The following is a 22,721-nucleotide window of genomic DNA, read 5'->3' on the forward strand; positions in this document are numbered from 1 at the left end:
GAAACACAGCAGCAGCACCTGTTACCAGCGTTGGTGTTAGATTGGATCTGCTGGCTCAGTCCGATCACTACACCGGGAAATATATGTGGAGAAATGCAATAAAAACTGGTGTATACCCAATAAATATTCATTTTCCAATCTCAGTTAATCTGAGCACTTACATTTACTAAATTAATCAACATGTGTTTCCTGGTCATATTTATCCATTTCACAGTAAGATATATTTATTTAGTATCGATTATCTGCTGGATATGTATGTGAAGTATTCTGGTTACTAACAGGTTGGTCACAATGACATACTTAAACATATTGTGTCTATTGTAGAAATAATGCTGAGACACTGACCGGGTCAGTGGTTCCAGTCTGCTTTGGTGGTTTTATGCTTTCCTAAAGAAGTTTAAGTCCACATTAATTTGGACAAATATGTGTATAACTAAAATATAGGCCCCGAAATTGTGCAGTTTGTACCAAAAAACGGTTGGATATATCGAAGGCAATCCTTGAATCTATGCTGTGAAATACTAAAAACAGCAAGACTTTTCCAACAAATGTAACATTTGCCTGAACCGATAAAGTGATAAACATCAGCGAGGCGCATTACTGGCATCGAGTCTTTAGTATTTGTTGGTGACAGTGAAGGCAACATGCCGGAGTCTAACACATTCACACACACAGCGGTCGCTGCCTCTGACCAGACGAATTACACTGATGAGTTTGGGCCTGGGTTCATTGGCCCAGAAGGATCTTGACTGTCTGAGTTTATTGTGTGTTTATGCTCCAACACTTTTGTGTGTGTGTGTTGATTAATGCATTTCATGTGCAGAAGTGTGCTGATGACTGTTGGGATGTGATGGAGATTTTCGCTCCTCTAAGTGTTACGTCTGCTTCCTACGCTCACTTCCTAAGCTGATGACAGACCGAGCTGGGTGAATAATTTAGACGCGCTGAGGAAAAGATGTTTCCTTTTGGAGCAAACCGAATTTTCTCAGCTTTATTTGGCTCTTTGCAGTTTGCTTCTGATCTTGGGCATTTCATTCCTCATTTATGAACACAAAGCAGTGAAAGATACTTAACATGAAAGCTCCAAAGATAAGCAGAGAGGGTAAAGTTGTTCTGGGATGAAGCTGTGATTTAAGACGTTATATATATCCGTTACCCGACTTGTTCCAGCCTTTCAGCTGCTTCTATCTTTATCAGTAGGAGCATTTTTAGCCCTACTGGCAGCAATGTGCCTGGGATCTGTTAGTCTGTCACCCTGTCACTTTGGTTTATAATAAATATTTATGTTAGTCTTCTTTTCAAAAGTTAACATCAGCATGCTGACGTTGAACTTTAGCTCAAAGCCTTGTCCAGAGAGCTATTATTGTAGGTTGAATGAATGCGCCATCTGCTTCCATCAACAGATTCTGTCTTTATTTCTGGCTTAAAATAAAATAAATAATAAAAAATTAAATAAGTTCGACTCATTGATAACTCATTGGTGAAAGTCAGCGTCCTTCGATGCTATTTAGATTACTCGAGATCCGCGTATATCAATATAACGGGAGTGAACGCGACATAGACAATGCAGCCTCTAAATAAGGCTCTATTTGTCTTTATTTCACCAATACTTTAAGAGGAATTAATGAATGCACGCGGGCTATTGCACTGTTAGCTCAGAGCTGCCGTGTTGTTGTTATCCGGGGCTATCGGGGGCTTTCTAAACACACGTCGAGTGAAATGACGTCATCAACGCGCGCCGCTGCAGGACAGCTCATTCACTCCGTGCTCTGTGACGGTCAGCTAGCTTCACACGGAGTTTGCTACTGCTAGCAGTAGCCCCCCCATAGCTCCCAATAACAACAACATGGCAGCTCTGAACAAACAGTGCAATAGTACATGTTCATTGATTAATTCTTCTTAAAGTATTGGTGAAATAAAGACAGATAATGCCTTATTTAGAGGCTGTGTTGTCTCTGCCCCGTTCATTCTCTTTATATGGATATACGGGGATCTCGAAGGACGACTTTCACCAAACTGTTATCGGTGAGTAGATTAACATATTTTATGGCAGAAATAAGGTCCAGGTTTAAAAAAAAAAACGAACTTCCCCTTCAAGGGTTATTTTGGCTATTTTTTCTTTCTCATTGTCATGGATCTCTTCACTGCATTCGTTATGGTGTTTTTTCCACCCCCAGCTTTATTTGTTTAGTCCCAAATTTGGTCTTAAACATTATTGACAAAGGCGAAAGTGTGTTGTTAACTTGTTGTTGGAGTTTGATGTGGTGCTGTGTGGTGCTGGGCCACAAACCAAAGCTGTAAACTGAGGTATATCAGCCCCCCCAAGCACTTTGGACCAGTTTCAAGCCTGAAAATGTGCATAATAAATGTCAGTGTAACTCAAAAAGGTGTCATAGCCACACAGTTTTAAGGTTCACATCTTATTAGAGTTGCTTTTAGTTAGATAATCGATCTCTGTAGTACAATTCAAAGTGTGTGTTAACAGAAAGATAATAACGGGGCAAAAAAATGTCATCAGATGCTTTGCTACCAAGAAAACTCCTTTTTTATGTCACATTCACTACTGTGGGTGGTGAGGGAAGAGTCAGCACTCAGTGATGCGCAGCCCTGAAACACCTCTTTGCCCTCCCGACCTTTGTTTCCGGCTTCTACATCCGGGCTCCATGCCTCTGGGGAGTTTGCTGTCTCTCGGGTGTGTTAAACAATGGATGAAGAATTTTTACAAACACAATGGTAAGACAGATGAGGCCCAGCCAGGCATAGCTAAGTGAGTCCTACCTGCAGTGTTTACTAGTCTGAAGATGCAGTTTAAAGCTGTTCAGAATGAAGTGAACCTTTTAAAACAACTCAACATCTTCATAGCAGTTTGAGTGGCAGCTTTTCAAAGAATTTTTACTCCCCTACATTTCTGCTTCAGTTTGGCGTGTTGTCAGCACAGTTTATCAGCTGCAGAACATCGGTTAGAGTGCAGAACAGTCCGGGTTGTAACACCACGTCTCAGCTAAGGCTGTGTCATGCAGACTGATGCAACAGTGCTGCAAAAACCCACACTGTAACAATCGCTCAAACCTTTGAGGTTTGCTTTGTTTTGGATTGGATTCTGGTGGCCCCGTGTCGTGCAGCTTTTAGCTTTGTCTCAGCTATCCAGAAACCATCAGTAAATTACATCATTCGCAGCTGTAATTACACAGATTCATCCCATTCAAACTGTTAGTGTTAATTGCAGAATCTTCAGGTTGTTTCTGAGCGCCGCTGCCAACATTTTTCAGAAGAGATTTCACTCGTTTGTTTCTAAAGGGCCATTTTGCTGCAACTATGACAAGTTTTTGAATTAAAAATGAATGAGACCCACTGACTGTTGACATGCTACAGCGGCATGTTTCCTCTGTGTGTGTTATTTAACACGCCGTGGCACTAAGGCGCTGTTTTATTTACAGTTTCAAGGTGCTGGTTCATAAGGTTGCTTCTGGTCACGAGGAGCAGGAGTGGCCCTGCTTCAAAGCACCCAACAGCAGCTGAGTTTCATCGAAGATCTGAAGAAGAAAAGAGTCGAATGAAAGAGTTAAAACTGAAAGAACTTAAAGATTAAAATGATGGGACTCTCCAGCTGTTACTGCTCTCTGTTAGTAAACAATAAGGTCATGTGACTGATACAGATATGATAGAATATTCCAGATATTTCCAGAGATAAAACTCTCTGTTTTCCTCTGAATGTCCACAGCTGTTGGTTTCTAGGACAACTTCCTCTACTGAAATATACCCAGTGGCACCGTAGAATATACCGCCACCCTGTGGCGACACCACACAGCCTTGTTTAATCACCAGTGGAAACACGACTGGTTCACTTTTATTTTATGTAGGCTGTTCCAAAGATTGTGTAATTATTGGACAAATGAAAGGTGGAAAACACAAAAACACGTCCTTACAGCTCAAATCCTATTCATAATCAGATATAATACTAATAAACTCTTGCTGATACGTCTCTCATTGATTAAAGCTCTGCAGCTGTCAGCAGAACAGAGTGAGCCTGAAGGGAGTAAACAAATACTTTTTAATAAACTCTACCACTTCAAACTGGATGCTTTTTTTTCTCCTTGTATGTCGAGTCATTGCAGTGCGTCAGAGGTGGATTTTTCAAAGAAAGCTCTTGTCCTCCTTTTCTCTCGTCCTGACTCTTCAGTCCCTGTTTCTCATTCTGTTGATTTGCTTTGGTCCAAAGCAAACAAAGGCGCTCCAGCACCTCTGTCCATTTCAGTGTGCTGAAATATTGACTTGTTTTTTCGAAGAGGCAACGCATATTTCTGTTTCTCCTGGCAGAGAGAGCAGCCGGGGAATGGTGTCTCATGATTTTTCATGTGGAAATGTGAAACCCATTTCTGTCCCTGCTCTCCTCGCCTGCAACTCGGGGATCACTGTGCTGTCAGATTATGGCTCTCTGGATGACTGCGTGTATTTTTGGGATGGATTTAAAGGTCAATCTCATGCACAACTGTTTGCTTGTGTTATTTTTATTCCCAGCAACACACAGCATGGACTCATTTCTAATTTATGACTGTGGGGCATCGCTGAGCTCATACTGGAAGCACGAAGGCATGGACTGGGAGGTTTCCTGCACCATTTACTGTACCAGCTGGAGAGGAGAGAATTGTAGCTCATTTACATGCTATCTCATTTTCAATGCAGCAGCATTCTAAGCCTCATGCTAAAACATGAGCGTAATCCCCACGGCTGCATTTGATCTCAGCTGATTTCAAGAACTATTAATATAAACTGACTCCAGCTTTTTTTTACTCCCTGAAATTAATGCTTTCATACAAAGAATAGTTTGAATTTTTGAAAAATAACCCTAATATATATGTGCTTTTTTTGGAATATTTACTGGAATTTTGCTCCCTTCAGACTGCCAGAGTAGCTGTTTCTATTCTTTATTCTAAAGAGGCTGCTGCTTCAAATGTTAACGGACCGTTAGAAGAATAAAAATCACATTTTTATCTGCAGTGTTTTGCTAAAGTTTTGAGCGACCCTCATTTATTTAGATATTGCCAAGAAAAAGTGGAGAAAGATGCAGTGATATACTGATACAAATAAATGTAAAAAAAAAACTTTATTTAGGGCAAAAACAAAGTTTGTACTGTTCTATCACAGCCTGAACCCTCTGAGACCAGCTTTCTGTCATTTCTTTAAGGAGTCTTCAGGAATAGTTCTCCAGGCTTCTTGAAGGACATCCCAAAGCTCTTCTTTGGATGTGGGCTGCCTTTTGTTCCGTTCTCTGTCAGATGATCCCACACTGCTTCAATAATGTTGAGGTCGGGGCTCTGGGGAGGATTCATCCCTCCATAAGACCTGTTGCCACTGATTTTCAGTCCACTTCTTGTGTCATTTGGCACAGCTCAGCCTTTTCTCCCTGTTTCCCTTCCTTAAGAACGGCTTCTTGACAGCCACCCTTCCATGGAGCCCATTTCTGATGAGGCTTGGGCCAACAGTAGATGGATCAGCTGAAGGTCCAGATGCATCTCTCAGGTCCTGTCAGGTCACAGCTGGATTTTTTCCTCTTTCTTAAGGACATCACTTTCAGATCCTGTTCATCTGCTGTAGATAGTTTTTTAGGCCTGACACTTCTTCTTTTGTCCTCCACTTGTCCAGTTTCCTCAAATGTTTTAAGGACACACTGCACACCATGCTGAGATATGCCAAGTTTTCAGCTAATAGCTCTTTGGGAATCACCTTGTTGCTGCAGAAATCCTATTTTCTGTCTGTCAAACTGTGTTATCTTTGCTGTTTTTCATAGATGCAACTAAAGAAATGTGAACAAATGATGTGTCTCTGTGACAGGCTGCTGGTAACAAAGAGCCTAAAGATACAATTACGAACTGTTTAAATTGTCTGTTATGTGTCGACACAACACTGTTCATCCCTTGTGTTTGGCTCCTTTTATGCTTGAATAATTTATAGGTTGGTGTCAAGCAGCCTAACAAACAAACAAAAGAAAATTAAAATGGTCGGGTACAAGGACTGGACTGAAAATAAGTGACTTTTAGTGGCTTTTAAAGAAAGTCTCTGGCTGCTTGGATGCAAAAATTAAAGAGGCCTGGTTCAAGATTTCAGCAAAAGGTGGAAGGAATAAGCAGTTTAAAAAGCTGAATTATTTCTTTAAATTGATTAAACACTCTTGGATATTATTTATCACATTTCAGATCCTTTTGTACTGCATCAACTGTTCCTCATGATTCATTCAAAACTTTATATTCTATAAAGATTACTGTAAACTTAAAAGAAACTCAGCTTTTTGAAGATGTTCTAACATCACAGTGAGCCTTTCATCTTGCAGATTTGTTATTCTACCCTGACATTTCCTGACTTTATCTTCATGCCGTGATGTTCTGCTTCTCTGCCCTCATTGATTATTCAGCAGCATGTATCCAACGCAGCAGTTCGTGGGCCTAGAACCCTGCCTGTGAGCGCTGTATTCAATCCCCCCAGCTGTATTTATCCTGTATCACGTGCAGAATATGATCAGATACAACGGCTAATGTTTCTCTTTATTGGATCTTACAGGTTATCTATGCACTGAACACAAAAAATGACGAACACGAGGCCGCCATCGCCACCCTGAAGGAGGCGCATGAAGAGGAGGTGCAGCAGATCCTTTCTGAGACCAGAGAGAAGATCCTGCAGGTCTGTGCTACTTTTACCTCCTTTATTTGGGCTGTATATTTTAAATTGTGTTTCGTTCCTTTACATTTAAGACTGAGGGCTGGAGGTGCTTTAAGGAAGGGAGGAAATGCCTTTGAGACAGATTTCAATAACTGCTTCCTGGGAAGAATGACTGAATTAAATGAGCTGCTTTTGGAATGTCTGACAACTCGAGAGCAGATTAAAAACAGAAAGATGATGATTTTCAAATCATTTTAAACCAATATGTTTAACTGAAGCAGATCAGATGCTAAACATGAGGATTTCTGGGGTTTTTTAAGCAGTATACGCTTGTTTTAACTCAAATCTCAGCAATGAATTTCAACCCAAATGTTGCATCACTTCCTCCTACTTTGTTTCAGCTGTTGGGCTCTTGTTGCACCAGATGTTTTCAGTGGGGGGCCTGCAGGCGTGTCAGAGCCCCTCGCAACAGAGTCATGATGCTTTAATGCTTGCAGAGCACAGTGTGTTGCTGACATAAGAAAGATCTTCCCTGGGAAGCACATCCTCATGTGCTCCAACCCTGTGAATGCCATTGGGAGATAACGGCGCCCTCACAGATGTGAGGTTATCATCTGCACTGATGCACCACTAACACCTGGATGAACATCACAGCTTCCTACTCCAGCTTCATCTTAAATGAGCGCGGGTCGAGAAAACCTGCGAGCGTTTGTGTCTTTTTGCTTTGCGTGCAGTTTTAACTTGAACTGTGTTCTCTCACAGTGGTTTTCAGAGGCGTTCCTGAGCCCATGCTGTGATTTCTTCCACTGAATTCTGATGGTCTTAATGCATTGAAAACCACTTGTCTTCCACAGCAGAGACATTCTGAAATTTTGGATGATTCTGTGCACTGCATTATCTCATTTTACACTGAGAAATATTCTTAAATGAATCATTTCTTTGCCAGCTGATTCTGTGCTTTACATGTTTCACATGACCTTATCCGTTATTAAATGTTCCACTAACTGTTGCTAAGCATTGCACAACTTTGAAGGTCTTTCTGTTCCCACTCTCCCCGGCTTCAGAAAGTTTCTTCCAGCAATAAAATCCTAAAATCAGATGCATGTTTTAAATGATTGGCACCAGCCTGGATTCTGTGTTTATATTCCAGAGCCCAAACCTTTTCAGGAACAGGGTTGTAGGTGAATTATTTGCTTTCGTTGCAGGCAGCCGTGGCTACATTTGGAGTAGATCCATCGGAGAGTCCAGATCACACTCAATATGACCTCTTCAATATTTGATGACCTGAATATTCATTATTTAAGTTGATGCATCATCAACTTTAATGAGAAAAACTAATAAGCGCTGTGATAAACTTTTATGAGTCTAACTTATGTGCACAGACATTTCCACGTTTAATTTTTCTGCAAAGCCAGAGGCAGCGTTTACAGCTCTGCTCTGGATGAAATACGATTCATTTTACACATTTGAATCGACTTATTCAATCTTTTAACTCTCTGTTACATTTTATTTTCATAATGAGGAAAATCACGGCCCAATAAAGTCTGAGCTCATTAAAAAATCATTTTTACCTTTAGCAAGGACACTGCTGTGTTGGAGCATGTTCTTCTGGTAATACAAAGCCTAATAAGGTATTACTCCTTCAGTGTGGCTCGTGTCGCACATGCAGATTAAATGTTTCCACTCTTGAACTAATTTGGTTGCTGCAGTTCATCTAACTGAACCTTTGTACCTTTGTCCCAGTACAAGAGCAAAATCAGCGATGAGATGGACCTGAAGAGGCGGATCCAGTCCCTGGAGGAGTCCATGGAGCTGCACGAGAGGATGAAGAGGCAGGCGCTGGCTGAGTTCGAGAACTACCGCCAGAGAGTGGAGGACATGCAGCTGTGCACCGAGGCCCAGGTACACGGAGGAATGATGTTAAAGCCTGTGTGTTAGGGGCGAAGAAGCTGCTGTGCCCTCACGATGCGAGCGTCCCAGCAGCAGCTCATCAGCATGAGCTGCTGAGTCAACTCCTCTTGGACTTTGTTGTGTAGTTGTAGTGATCAGGGCCTCTATTTTAGGATTTCTGTATTTAAAAACAAGAACTGGATGTTCTTAATCTACTTTGGTTTACAATTTGCCAATGAAATTTGTGCAATTAGGATTTATTTCATGCTTTCTGCTTCAGCTAATCAATTTAATTTGATCAGGAGATTATTTTATTATGTATCAGAATAGAATAAAAAGGTAAATACAACCCCAGTAACACATATTACGCTGTCTAGTTATTTATTTAACAAAAACCAAGGCAAAATGCAGAAGCAATACGAGAAAAACAAGGTACATGTTTACTGCTTCATTTAATCGATTGAATTATTGTGGTGGGGCCTTAATTTTATGGTCTAATTCAGCTGAGTCATCAGGACGACTCACTGTAGATTCAGCTGCTTTGGTTGACAATGAGGTAGATGCTGCAGCTCAAAGGCTCAGGACATCTGTGTCAGTCATAGCTGTCAACTGCCTGAAACAAACTCTTTTATTTCTGTACTTCTCTCAAAGTGCAACTTCTAATAATTAGTGCGAGTTGTGTAATTATCTCCTGCATAATTAGGTAAAGTGCTCATTTCAGGCTCTGCAGCTGAATGAAGGAGAAGCTTGAAAATGTGTTTTATGTGCCTCACTTACTTTATGATGAGATTTTGTAGTTCATTAATATGAATGTCTAACCTTTAGGGTGCTAAATGTTTAAACAGTCGATGTCTGTTCAGTGCGTCTAACAGTCGTTTGTTGCTGATTTAGAGCAGAAAGAAGGTCACGATCCCACAGGCCAGCACTTCACCACCTGGCTTGGAGCTTTCAAAGAGCCAGTAGCTGTGTAAGAAACCCAAAAATCAATCCCCCTGTTAGCTTAGTCTTTCATTACCATCTTTTTTGGCAGCACACACAACGCGTGGTGTCCATGTCCAGGGAGGTGGAGGAGATGCGACGGTCCTTTGAGGAGAAGCTGCGTACGTTCAGCCAGGCCCAGGCTCAGTTCGAGCAGGAGAAGAGAGCTGCTCTGGAGGAGCTCAAAGCTCAGCACAGACAGGAGATCCAGGAGCTCCTGCGCAGCCACCAGAGCCAGAATGCAAACTACAGTAAAGACCAGGAGAAACTGGGACAGCTCCATAAAGCCGAGGTAACGCACCAACTTCTGCTAAAGTAGAGCAGCTTCCGAAAGCCAAAGCAGCGAACTAAACCACAGCAATGAAGACCAAAGAAAGTGGAACAGCAGTGATTACCTTTCAGGTGTGCACCAAACTTCAGTTAACAGGGCACTTCCACTTCAGGCTGATGCGTCTCACTGCAGGAAAGTCGTAGGAACACCCCGCTGCTTCTTTATTACGTCAACTAGCTTCTTAACTCAAGCTTTTGTGCTGCAGGTGGATTCTCTGACGGAGCGGGTGGAGGAGCTCAAACAGGACAAGAAGAGACTGGTGGAGGAGTATGAAGCCAAACTCAGCAAGGTAGAGCTCTACAAACTACTGCGCACAGCATCGGCCGTCAGTAGTTTTCTGACAGCTCGGAGATTCTGTCCGAGCATCTGAGAGCGGTCCAAAGGGCTCGATTCTATGGATGCATTTATCTAGTTCACATATGTGTTAGTTTAGAATTACTGTGGAGTCTCAAACCAGATGATAAGCTTCATTAAATGTTTATGCAAATGTGTTGTTGATGCGGGAGGATGAACCTGAAATCTCAATATTCTGTAGCATCCTGCTTTCCATCCTGAAACCTTAAAAGCAGATCAGATTGAAGAGGTGTTTTAATCCACTTTTCAAACTGGCTATAGCTGCTTTTAAAAGTAAATAACCCAAAGGTTTAAAAGGTTTGCATCCGATATGCCCGTAAACCATTGAGCAAAGCTCCTAAACAGCTGCTAACAGGTAGATAATGTTTAAAAAAGGCAGATAATTATGATATAAATAATGTTCATGTTGTGGTCGAGGCTAGTTTTACAGGGAAAGAAATAATTCAATTTAAAACTTTCAGTCTTTTTGGTTCTTTTATTTATATTAATTTTAACAGTAAAACATTAAATTATGGTGAGAAGCTCAGCGTCCAAAGTTCAGGCCGTTGTTATTGAAGCCATTTACCCTGTTTTTCAGACAGTTTCACTTCATTTTTCCACAGGCTCAAGCCTTTTACGAGCGCGAGCTGGAGGCCATGAAGAGAACCCAGCAGCTGACCGCCGACAACCTGCTGGCGTGGAAGCGCACCGAGGCCGAACTGCGGCGGGAGTTTCAGACGCAGGAGGCGGCTCTCCAGAAAACGCTCGGAAAGCTGAGGGCCGAGCTGGCCCGGGTAACGGAGGAGGCTCGGGAAAACCGGGAGAAGTCCCACAAGCTGCAGGCGTCCCTCACCGCGGCAGAGAGCTCAGTCAAGGTCGGTGTGAACGCCGATCCGAAAAGTCTCACTTTTATCAGCTCGGTGCCGTGTATAAGCGGTTCCACATGCCACACACAACATTAAACAGCACACCTGCAAACCCTGCTGGTGAAGCACTGATTTATTTTATAGACCGCGGCCCCAACGATCCACTTCAGTGAACCGCTAGCCCCAAAAAAGCATCTCTTTGACAGATTTCCTCAGATTGCTGTTGCATCATTTTCAATCAGTCTATTTTCTGTTGTAAGTCCAGTTTACATGTGAACCTTCTTGATTGGATGACTTCAGCATACAGCCAGCCGTCTTGGCTTTTGATTGACATCTCACTGTGTATCCAGGCAACAACAACCAATAAGAGTCTGTGCTTTTGGAAAGGGAATGGCCCTCCTCCGCTGTGTTTTACTCTGAGCTGGCTGTAAATGAGCATATGAGCACAAAGCTGTAAAATAATCTTTATTTTTGTGTGCTATTGTTTTCTGGCTTGGACTCTGACTTGTTAAAGCATCAGGCTGCTGTTCCCGTTAAAAGCTCACAGCTGCAGTCATCCACATAGATCTATATCAACCCTCTCCAACCTTAGCCTGAGCGTTGCTCTAATCTAGCTCATTTCAGACGTTTAAGCTGCCATTTGCAGTATTTTGTGTTATAATATCGAAGTGCAATGTAAAGGCCGCTCGGGTCTCTCCTAACGTGGGAAAATCTTCCCCACGGGAGCATTTCAGCAGCTCTCTGTTTTGATTTCAGGGCCGTCAAATTTTACTGACTTGGTTCAATGCCAGTGCTCTCACAAGTGCTGTTTTAAGCTGCTTTTATAAACCAACACGACTATCAAGGTGATACACACAGCAAAGCATTTAGCAGGCGAAGGCAAATATTTCCCTCAGGAGTCGGGGTAACCTTAAGGAGACAGGAAGTGGATAGAAACACGCTCCGAATGAGTGTTTCTGCAAGTTTAAACACCCTCAAGAGTGCCATTTCACTTTGTTAATGTATCTGAGAGATGGACCAGATCAATGTTTGGCTGTTTTTGATGACTTTAAGCATGTTTTTGGACACTTTGAGCTGCCATCTGTGCATTCACAGCACTGTGACAAACCTATTTGTTACCCAGAAACAGGCACATTTAACATGGTGCAAAAATAGCACGACTGTGTTTATTTTTCCAAGTAAAATCTTTTCTTTTACTTTTTCCCCAGTTGTACTTTTTGGGCACTCTAAGGTCTTTGGGGTAAATTCTCCTGATTGTCTTCACTGTTGAAAAAAAATTAAGCTGACATTTGCTCCAGGGGAATCCGTTAAGTAGGTCTGTTTTGTTGTCGTGACTCGCACTGAAGTTTCTGTGAAATTATCGCTGATTGCACCGAAGGCAGGAGGGATCTCCTCTTCTGCGTGTTACCGAGAACAAGATCAAGGTCAGCAGAAGCCGCGGTGTGCCGGGGGTTATTAGTTTCATCAGTTATCAGTGCAGTTGTGTGTAACCCAGATAAAGATGCGACGACAAATCAGACGGCTTAAAACCAATTTCTCTTCACGGCTTTTCTTATATGAAACATGTGAGGCATTAAAACACAAAACAGGATGAACTCAGTTTGATTTAGGGCCTACATGGCTGATATTTTGTCTGGTTGCCAGGTTACTATCGCAATAATCTCCTAATAACATGTTCGGCCTTTGAACATATCTCTTAATCCTTCAACTCCTGCTGTGAGTCCTTTGTTGGAAGATAATAGATTTTAATTTAACCTTGACAAGCTCACAGCAAATGATTTAATATTTGGTTTGATTTACATTTCGTTGCAGTACACGTCGGGCTGCACGGTGGTTAGCAGGTTCAATCCCCAGCTGGGGCCTTTCTGTGTGGCGTTGTCCCCGTGAATGCGTGGGTTCTCTCCGGTACTCCGGCTAATTGGTTAATTGGTGTCTCTAAATTGTCCCTAGGAGTGAGCGTGCATGGTTGTGTGTCTTTTTGTGGCCCTGTGATGGACTGGCGACCCGTCCAGGGTGCACCCCGCCCTTCGCCCAATGACTGCTGGGACAGGCTCCAGCCCCCCTGCGACCCAACTTACAGACCAGAAAATGGACGGATAGATGAATGCAGTATACGTGTCACATCTTGTTGGTCTTCCTGCCTATATAGAAGTTGTAAAGTGCTTCTAAAGAAGGAGCATTTTTAGACTCAAGTGGGTACAGTACAGTAGCATCAAATATCAACTGAACACCAAGGTCTTGGTCGATGTCGGGAAGCTGCTGCTTCTTGCTTCAGTTTTCTCTGTCATCCTCCTTTTAGCTTATAATTAAGTGGGCAAATCTCTGGAGAAATGCAAGAAAATTATCGTTTGGAGTTACAGAGATAGACGTAATTAATGGCTGACTGTTCACAAGCTTCAGCAGGAATATGCTGCCAAAAATGACAAATTATCCCCCGTGTGAAATACTCCACTGATGCTGTGCTAAATTGCTGCTGTCACTGTCTTTGGACTAAATATTTTACTTTCAGGCAAAGTCTATCTGAACTGCAGAGTTGAAAGCAATTAATCATCCAAAGCACTTTGTTCAAAGTTTTCATATTTAAATGGAAATGCAGAATTCAGCCAGGTCCAACAGGGATTGTTGACAGAGGCGAGGTTGTGAAAAAGAGCATCTGTTATGGTTTAGATTTAATGAGAGGTGAATCAGAGGTAATGGCTAAATGTCAGTAACAATGAGATTCATCTGTTATGAAAGACAAATCAACAGCGATGGAGTAAATGAAACCACTTTACTCACATACTGTATGAGCAGTTCATGCAGCTACACTCGTTCTCATCCTGTAAATGTGCAGATCACGGCCCTTGAAAATGCTCTATTTCATTAAAAAAAAACAGATAGATATAATAGATTTATATTCTGATGTGTTTTTAAAGAGATGTGATGTTGTTTTTCTGAAAACTGAGTGAAACCCTTTTGCAGTTTGCTCATAAACAAGGAAGAAACAAAGAGGCAAACACATAAGGACACTGACTTTATTGATTTTACTTCCTATTTGAATGCTTAATCCTCGGTAGTAGTTCCTGTTTGACAAACTAAAACTGTGATTTCCAAATGATGTGTGAGCTCCCCAATTATCTTTTGCAATATACAAAAGAGTGTTAGTCATTGTAATGTTGATTGTTTGCATCCAAGCGCAGAGAGCACATCATAAGGATAAATGTTGGTAAAATAACTTATTTTTTCTCTTTTAGCACAACGTTTATTTGTTCAGTTAAAGGCAGAAAACAAGTTTGATTAACTAGCTGAAGACATCAGGTTTCAGCTACAAGAATAACAAAAGGAGAGGCCTTTTGAGAATATAACTATATATATATATATATATATATATATATATATATATATATATAGTCAGTTATGACAAACCAGTTGCCAGAGGAAGCCTGTTTCAAGCCTGTTTCAGCACCATGGACAGTGGTACTTATCCTTCAACCATCTTGCAGAGCTTCGCCAGAGGACTGGCTTGAGGACTTTCCCAGCATGTCCCAATATTGACAATGTTTCCAGTACACGAAAAGCAATATTCTGGCTATTCACCTTCCAGTTATTGTGTTTACATGAGCTGCATGTCCATTATTCTGTTCATACTCCCATTTGGACACATAACAGAGCGTAGTTTGATGAATGAGTCATGTCAGCGTAACGTCTCTCTACACCACTGATATTTGTTCCCATGGAAAGCCTCAATATAACCGTAACTTTCCACACAAAAAGCACCATCACTGAGGTTTCTCTTCTGTTTTTTAGCCAGAGCCATCCCTTTCTGCACCAAGTTTGTCGTTGTTGCCACATCTTATGGCCAAAATTCCAAAACAAGAGATGATTTCCTTAGTAAAAAGTGAACCTGGCAACTGCAGAAACATGAGCTGTGTGTGTCGCCAAAGAACTGACATCATGTTACAATTTTAGTTTCATACGTCTACAAAATGGAAGTAACAAAGGCACAGTTGGATGATTGCTAACTCTAAATATGTAGGTTATGGTGGTCAGAAAAGGCTGTTTGCACTGCTTTATTCAGACTAATCGAGTGAACTAATGAATTAAAGCTCAAACTTAAGTTTAACTTTACCAAGGTCCTAAAAATGAGTAAAAAAAAATCGTAATCCCTGAGGTCCAAACCAAGAAGTGAGTTCTGGAAGACGGATAAAACCAAACCGTTGCCCCATATATGCAAACAACCCTGGTTTTATTCCAGTCACATCCCTCTTCTGTAAACTTTGAGAACACACCCCAAATAAAATCTGAGTAATAAGCAGTGAAAAAGTGCAACTACCTGCCACTGAAAGCAGTGCGGCGTGCACACAGAGACTCACACATGCACATCAAGTCCAATTGATGTGACTGCTCAGTGATTATCATCACTCTGAGGTTTCATTGTCTTAGCCGTAGCAGCGGTAATTAGGTTTGGGGAAGGCTGTTTGGTGGGACTGAAAGATGTGAAATTGCCTTTCATGAGTTCTTACAGAGAGCTAAATCACATAACTACTGTGATTATGTGTGTGTGTGTGTGTGTGTGTGTGTGTGTGTGTGTGTGTGTGTGTGTTCACAGCAGATCATTCCCTGAAGTCTCGATCATATTAACTGGGCAGCAGTCAGGATTTACATCCTTTATCCTCGGTATTAATAATGTTCCACCAATATGCTTGGAAATGTGTGGAAACACACTCAATCTGCTTAGAAAAGTACAATCTCTGTGGTTACAATATGGAAATAAAAGGTTGGACTTTTTTCCCTCCTCTAACACACCTGATTCACATTAACGGATCTGTACGAGCTTGATGAAGAGCTGCTGGGCTGCCCCATTTATCTGAATCAGGTGTGTCGAGCAGAGACCAGGATCGGTGAACAACATTTGGTAACTTCCTCTGCCTCCTCTTACGACTTATAATGTTGTTTAATATCCACCGTGCCTGAGACGAAGTCAGAGCCAGGAGGAGTCTCTAATCTAATCACTCCCACCTCCACAGTGGACGTGGTTTCTTGCCTTTGCAAACACGAGAGCCTCATCTGAAGCAAGAGGCTCTTCATTGCAGTTCTGCAGCACAGCTTTAAACATTCAAATGTCCACTCTCTTTTCAAAGTCACCCAATCCCCTTTTGATATATTCCTCACATATTTACTGCTAAACTTTCCCATAATCTTTATATACTCCTGATTTTATATCTTTTGTCCCACCACAACTGAGTTATTGGTCATTTAAAAGCAGCTGAAATCAACTCTGTTGTATTATTTACTCATCTAACAGTGACAGAGGAACATTATCATCATTTAGAGTCATTTCTCTGGCATGCTGATGAATATAATGTTCACTTTCATCAAGCTTAAGTTCTCTGCTATGTTCACCAGCTGGTCTATATGTGTGTAAACAGCAGACAGCTGCCTGATTTACCTGAAACTGACACTAAGGGAGTGGGGAAAGTGAACAGAAACAGTAAAGTAAAACCACGATATGTCATCAGCTTATGTAGAAGGGACAAGCTTTTCTTGTAAATTTCTTTGTTGCCGTGAACAGTCATGGCTGCTCTTCCTTAACGGAGTTTTCTTGTCTCGATTTGAATCGTCTCCAGGACTTAACCAAGCAGCTGGACGAGGTGACCCAGAACTCGGAGATCGTAGAAATCCGTCAGAAGGAGGCAGAGTGTGAGCTCGAGGCTGCCAGAGACCGAGTTCAGCAGCAAGCAACAGAAATCCTCCTCAAAGCCAGTAAGAGCCTCTTCTCACCTCTCCTCTGCCGCCCTCAAAGTCCAAGCTGTCATGGAAACACATCAAACACTAACGGCTTCTCTTGTGTTGTCTTCTGGCCTTTTCAATGGTATTGCCGTATATCCCAACTAATGCACTCCCTCTCATTTATATGTAGTATAAGGTCTGTGTTCGTGTGCACTGCAGTCTGATTTAATGTCTCTCCATCAGCACTGAACAACTAAACATAAGTGTCTGCTACATGTGAGCAGTCTGAGCTACTTATTGCAGAATAACACTCGGCTCATTAGCTCCATGAGCTTCTTGTGTCCATTGAGAAAGTTTTATCTGCTGCAGCTTCTTTCATGTCTGCGACACAAAAAAAGATCCAGTCAGCAAATGTAACCTCACTTTTACCACTTTACAGCTCATGAAGCCTTCTGGGCACATTCTGGAAAGAAAGACAATTGGTGTTCTGCCATTTTCAGTGCAATGTGTTTCTTTTGTTTGTTAAGCTACTTAACACTGACCTATGAGTCATTCAAGCATAAAAAGGAGGCTGAACCAGCGTTATGTCAACACATAACAGACAACTTAGCAAAGAGCCCGTTTGAAATTGTATCTTTAGGCACTTTGTTACCAGCAGCCTGTTACAGAGACACATAATTTGTTCCCATTTCTTTAGTTGCATCTATGAAAAACAGCAAAGATAACACAGTTTGACAGACAGAAAATAGGATTTCTGCAGCAACAAGGTGATTCCCAAAGAGCTATTAGCTGAAAACTTGGCATATCTCAGCATGGTGTGCAGTGTGTCCTTAAAACATTTGAGGAAACTGGACAAGTGGAGGACAAAAGAAGAAGTCTCAGGCCTAAAAAACTATCTACAGCAGATGAACAGGATCTGAAAGTGATGTCCTTAAGAAAGAGGAAAAAATCCAGCAAAGACCTGACAGGACCTGAGAGATGCATCTGGACCTTCAGCTGATCCATCTACTGTTGGCCCAAGCCTCATCAGAAATGGGCTCCATGGAAGGGTGGCTGTCAAGAAGCCATTCTTAAGGAAGGGAAACAGGGAGAAAAGGCTGAGCTGTGCCAAATGACACAAGAAGTGGACTGAAAATCAGTGGCAACAGGTCTTATGGAGGGATGAATCCTCCCCAGAGCCCGGACCTCAACATTATTGAAGCAGTGTGGGATCATCTGACAGAGAACGGAACAAAAGGCAGCCCACATCCAAAGAAGAGCTTTGGGATGTCCTTCAAGAAGCCTGGAGAACTATTCCTGACAGATTACTGTTAGCTGGAAATATTCCAAGATCAATAAAGTCTAAAGAATTTACTGACAGTAGCTCAGAGTCTTTCGCTGGTTTTGGTCACATTAACAAGAATGGCCAATATGGACCAAATTGTTCTTTTATGCATGTCTGCTGTGTCCTGTCATAGGTCAGATAAGCAGCCTGCAGGGCACCCAGATGACCCAGGAAGCAGCCATCAGGGACCTGGACAACGAGCGAAGCCGGCTGAAGGACAAGGTGCTGAGGATGGAGGAAGAGAGGGAGGCCCTGCAGGGCCAGAGCCATGCGCTGGATGAGAGACAGAAGCAGCAGATCCAGTCCCTCGAGAAGGTCTGTGTGTTTTATATTCATGTCAGGCTGGAGATAGCTGTGTTATGAATAACAAATAAGTCATCAAGATGCTGAGAATAAACTGCTCTGTGGACTCTGCTCCAGACCTGTAAAAGAACTGGAAAGAATTCAGTGCTCCGACTCTCGAGTGCAGTTCTTTGCATACAAAATCATGTTGAATGTTCATCATCAGTTAGTAAATTAGGATGCAGAGAGAGTAGGTTTTTACAGTGCTTCCCTCCATCTGTCTTTACTGTCGACAACATAACACTTTTGCAGAGAATCCAGAACATCTTGTAAGAGATTAGGAGCAAAAGGAGGAAGTTTCTGTGGTTTCCGTATGGTCAGAATGCAGCCTGATGTAATCTGGATGATGAACCAACACTGTTGGACGGTCCTTCAGACTCAAAATTCACCCTTTTGAAGGAAAAAAACTAAATGAATAAATTAAGAAATACATACATTTTCAGTTTAAGATGTATTTCCTCAGTTTGATTTTTCCTTTTAGTGTATGTTTTGCTCAGAGTCGGCCTTTACACATGTAAAAGGAGTGTTTTCTTTGAATTATTGATATATTTGGGGAATTCTTTGTAGCGATCCGGGCGTTTTTAACAAAGCATATATCCGTACAGTGTGCATAACGTCTCACACTCACCTCACTTCTCTGTCCTCTCCTCTGTCTGTGAGTTCAGATTTATTCACATGATCAAAATGAATTCTGAAATATGCAAAAAGTGAGCAAATCTGACCCAAACTGTCGATCCCAGCGTTTACAATCTTTGGAAACAAAGCGAGCTGCTCCTTTTTTTTAAAGCAAAGCTAAAGGTCGCGTGATTTGCGGAACAGTTTAGTCAGCAGACAGTAAATGTCAAGTGTTGCTGCTTCATGTGTGTTTTTCTATTCTTTTATCTGTGACATTTGTGCAGCGTAATCCTCAGAGATCCCCCCCCCCCGCTGACGGACACTGCTGTGAATTTCAATGTCTTCCTTAGAGAGATCGAGGAACTCGGATCACCTGAGCCTTTAGTTATTAAATCATTCTCTGAGAGCTCAAATAACTTTTACATTGATAAGATCTAGGGCTGCAACTAACCACTATTTTCATAGTCGACTAGTCATCGATTAGTGAAACAATTAATCGACGAATCGGTTAATTACCAATTAAAACAATCCAAAACTGAAAAAGGATACATTCAAGCCATATTTTATCTTGACTTTTAACATTAAGTGAAAATGCTAAGAAGATGGCTGACTTAGTAATGCACCAACAGTCAAATCAGTACCAAAAAGTGAGAAAGAATACAGCCTGGTTGTAAGTTTGGCCTGTGAAGTTGAATGAGACCATTTTAATGTTAAAATCCAAGACATGAAAGTCATATCAATGGGAGACTCGGCCTTCTTCTTTGATTGTTGGAGTCTTCTGCTCGTCTTCTCTCTGCAGAAGGACAGATTTCCCGCCCCGGACGCTCCTGCTTTGTTGTTTTTTTGCCACTCTGTGGAGAGTTTTCCTCCTCTCTCTTTGCTGACCGTATGTTAACAGAAAAGTCTCGCTCACTTTAAACCGTTCTCACAGATGTAGTCTGGGCAGATTTCCATAACAGCCTTTTTCTTTTAGCCCTATTGTGTAACAGTGTGTGACTTTCTGACGGGAGGTTCTGATGTTTTTGTCTTTGTCAGCTAGTCATTTGATTTAATGTGCAGAATACTATGAAAATATAGCATTAAAAGAGCTGTAAAACTAATCCAGTCTAACCCATAAATAACAAGGACTTAACTTCAGTTTTGGATCATTTGGTGCGATAGAGAACAGACTAATGTCTCTTATAAGCTGTGACAGAATACTTTCATCTCATTGGTAGTCACATAGTCTCCCAGAAAGTTTGTGTCAGCTTGCCTGCTGAACGAATGGACATCCAGCTTCAGCCAGGTTTAGCCAACTGTAATTTCTATAAAACCCATGCAATGAAGCTGATGAGACCCAAACTACATCCAATACAAGTGAAGTTCTTTTCCTGAGGATGTCACTGTTTTGTAGCCTTGATTCATAAAGCATGTCAGTGACAAACTCAGTGTGCTGTTGCTGGGTAAAGAGAGTATTTCCTCTTGCCTGTATGCTTGTCTCTCCTTTGTACAGTATCGGTGCTTAGCAACAACTTAAATCGGCCGAGCCTCAGTCTGTCTCCTCCGAGCACTCTGAACATCATCTTTTCAGTGTTTCGTCAGGTCTCCTCAATGCAGTCACTCCTCTTACTCAAAAACAACACCTAATTATTTCAATTACTACGATATTTGTTGGCCCATCACTTCTTTTTGTGTGTTACTAACAGTTCAAATGTTAGCTGTAACTAGCTCACTGCTGCTAACGTTATTAAGCTTATACCGAGCTATTGTCATTATCTAGTGTGATATCAGGCAGCGTTATGTTTCCCTCAGTAGCTGTGCATCCATCAAGGTTTTAAGTGTCTTTACCAAGTTGGTATTGCATTAGAAAACCGTATTTATACTTGTTTATGTCGTGTTTTTTGTCAGTTTGTCTCTGAGATCAGAAGTGGTCGTGCAACCTTTTCTGTAACGTTACCCATATCGACCCCTTCTGACAGCATCTCTCACCCTTGTTTATTCAAGCCAAACCATTTTTTTTCAATGCTTAAATAAAAGTATCCAGTTTCAGACTAAAGGAAATATAATTCACTATGATTAAGAATGAAAAAGTCTAACCGCTGCAGCCATTGTTCAAACAGGTTTCTCTTATCGTAGCATCCAAATGAGCGCTTTTCTTTTTATAAATCTGTAATTTTGGCCATTTTTGGGCTTTTCAGGCACAGCATGAACTGCAAGAAGAGTACAGCTTGTTTGATAATGATGATTTGATAATTCTTGATCATGAGCTGGTGAACTTTTTACCCGACAGGTAGATTTGGATTGAGGTTTTTTAGCCTCATGCTATGTACGCGACCATTAGAAAGACCTATTCTGCCAGCTGGAAATGCTTCTCAGACATGCTGTTTACAACCAGCTGACTAATGTGAAAGCTGCTGATCATTTCAGATGTTTTTCTCGGACTAAACTAGCCAGGGCCTCTTTTATTTTTTACTTAGTGTGTGATAAAGTAAAGCCTTTGTGCTAAATCTGGCACCATTATCAGCTTGACAGGTGATTAAAATGTTGCAGGCTAATTATCGGATTCATATCTCCGTGATTAGTTGGACTCTCCTCTGGGGCTTTGTAGGTTTTACTGCTTCAGGAATAACAAATGTGAAGTGATGAAAGATCGGAGAGGAAACATTTCCAATGCAGAAGGACAGAATGCAGAATGAATTCCTTGGCTGACGCTGAGTAAACACAAGAACCGTGGCTGAATAATACAACACGCGGTGTGTATGTCTGCCTGTGCATCTGCGATCACCTTTGAGCATAATTTAAATGTGTGTTTGCCAGACCCTGCGTGAGGAGAAAACGTCCCACGAGAAGGACATGAACAGCGTGAGGGCCCTTTACGAAGAGGAGGCCAGCCAGATGAAGGAGAGCCAGGCTCGAGCTCTGGAGGAAGTTGCCAAGAAGCAGAGAGTGACCTTGGAGAACGCCCTCGCCAACGCTGAGAAGGACAAGAACCGCCTGCTGGCTGTGAGCTCACACACTAACACACCATCACATCCTTTTTCCTTCTTTTCCTGCTCTCATAGCTGCTCCGGTTTGCTTTAACGACTACGAATAACAAAGGGACCATCAGATGGTGAGCTCACAGAGGGATAGATGAAAAAGCTCAGGATGGATTTTCAGACGCTGTTTCTTCAGTGTTTAGGACTAAAAGATGAGGAAAATGAACAGCTGTATGTTTTAATTGATGCTGCATCATCAAGCTTGTTTTAAAAAATCTCATCTTGTAAAGTTTGATTTCTCCAATTTGGCAGAAGAGTTTATCTCTTTATGGACCCTGAGTACACTTCAGTTTGTGAACGTTATGCACATAAAGGTAAAAGTAGCTACAGTTAGCTTTTTTCTTATTAACTATATGCATGAAAAAACAGGATATTATGATATTTAACAGGGCTTTGAACACTTTAAAGCCACTTTTCAATCAAAAGTACCCGGCTCGTTCAGAACTGGATGTTCTTATGAGGTTAAAAACACGGTGAAGATGATGCAAATGAATCAGACAAAGACTCAGCTCAAGTAAAGTTAACAAATGTAAGAGGTGTGCTAAGTTAAGCTTAAATAAAATAGACAGAAATGAGACACTGAGAGTACACAGCTAACCTGCTCCTAAGGGTTGTTTTGGGAGGTAAAATGCTCATAATGGACCCCAGTTCCTCTGAAAAGA

The 22,721-nt window shown here is 41.7% G+C and overlaps 1 protein-coding gene across 2 annotated transcripts in view; it reads left to right on the forward strand.

Annotated features, from left to right (window-relative positions):
- Positions 1-22,721, forward strand: part of fam184ab (family with sequence similarity 184 member Ab) — a 123,262-nt gene that overhangs the window by 41,447 nt on the left and 59,094 nt on the right. For both annotated transcript variants that reach the window (XM_072362661.1, XM_072362662.1), the window contains exons 2-9: positions 6,556-6,675; positions 8,398-8,556; positions 9,575-9,814; positions 10,059-10,142; positions 10,810-11,061; positions 16,659-16,794; positions 18,219-18,400; positions 21,839-22,024. In XM_072362661.1, the coding sequence (XP_072218762.1) occupies positions 6,556-6,675; positions 8,398-8,556; positions 9,575-9,814; positions 10,059-10,142; positions 10,810-11,061; positions 16,659-16,794; positions 18,219-18,400; positions 21,839-22,024 (1,359 nt within the window). The remainder of the gene's footprint in view (positions 1-6,555; positions 6,676-8,397; positions 8,557-9,574; positions 9,815-10,058; positions 10,143-10,809; positions 11,062-16,658; positions 16,795-18,218; positions 18,401-21,838; positions 22,025-22,721) is intronic.

This window comes from Leuresthes tenuis, unplaced genomic scaffold (assembly GCF_036924035.1).
Source record: "Leuresthes tenuis unplaced genomic scaffold, fLeuTen1.0.hap1 SCAF_13, whole genome shotgun sequence".
Taxonomy (NCBI): domain Eukaryota; kingdom Metazoa; phylum Chordata; class Actinopteri; order Atheriniformes; family Atherinopsidae; genus Leuresthes; species Leuresthes tenuis.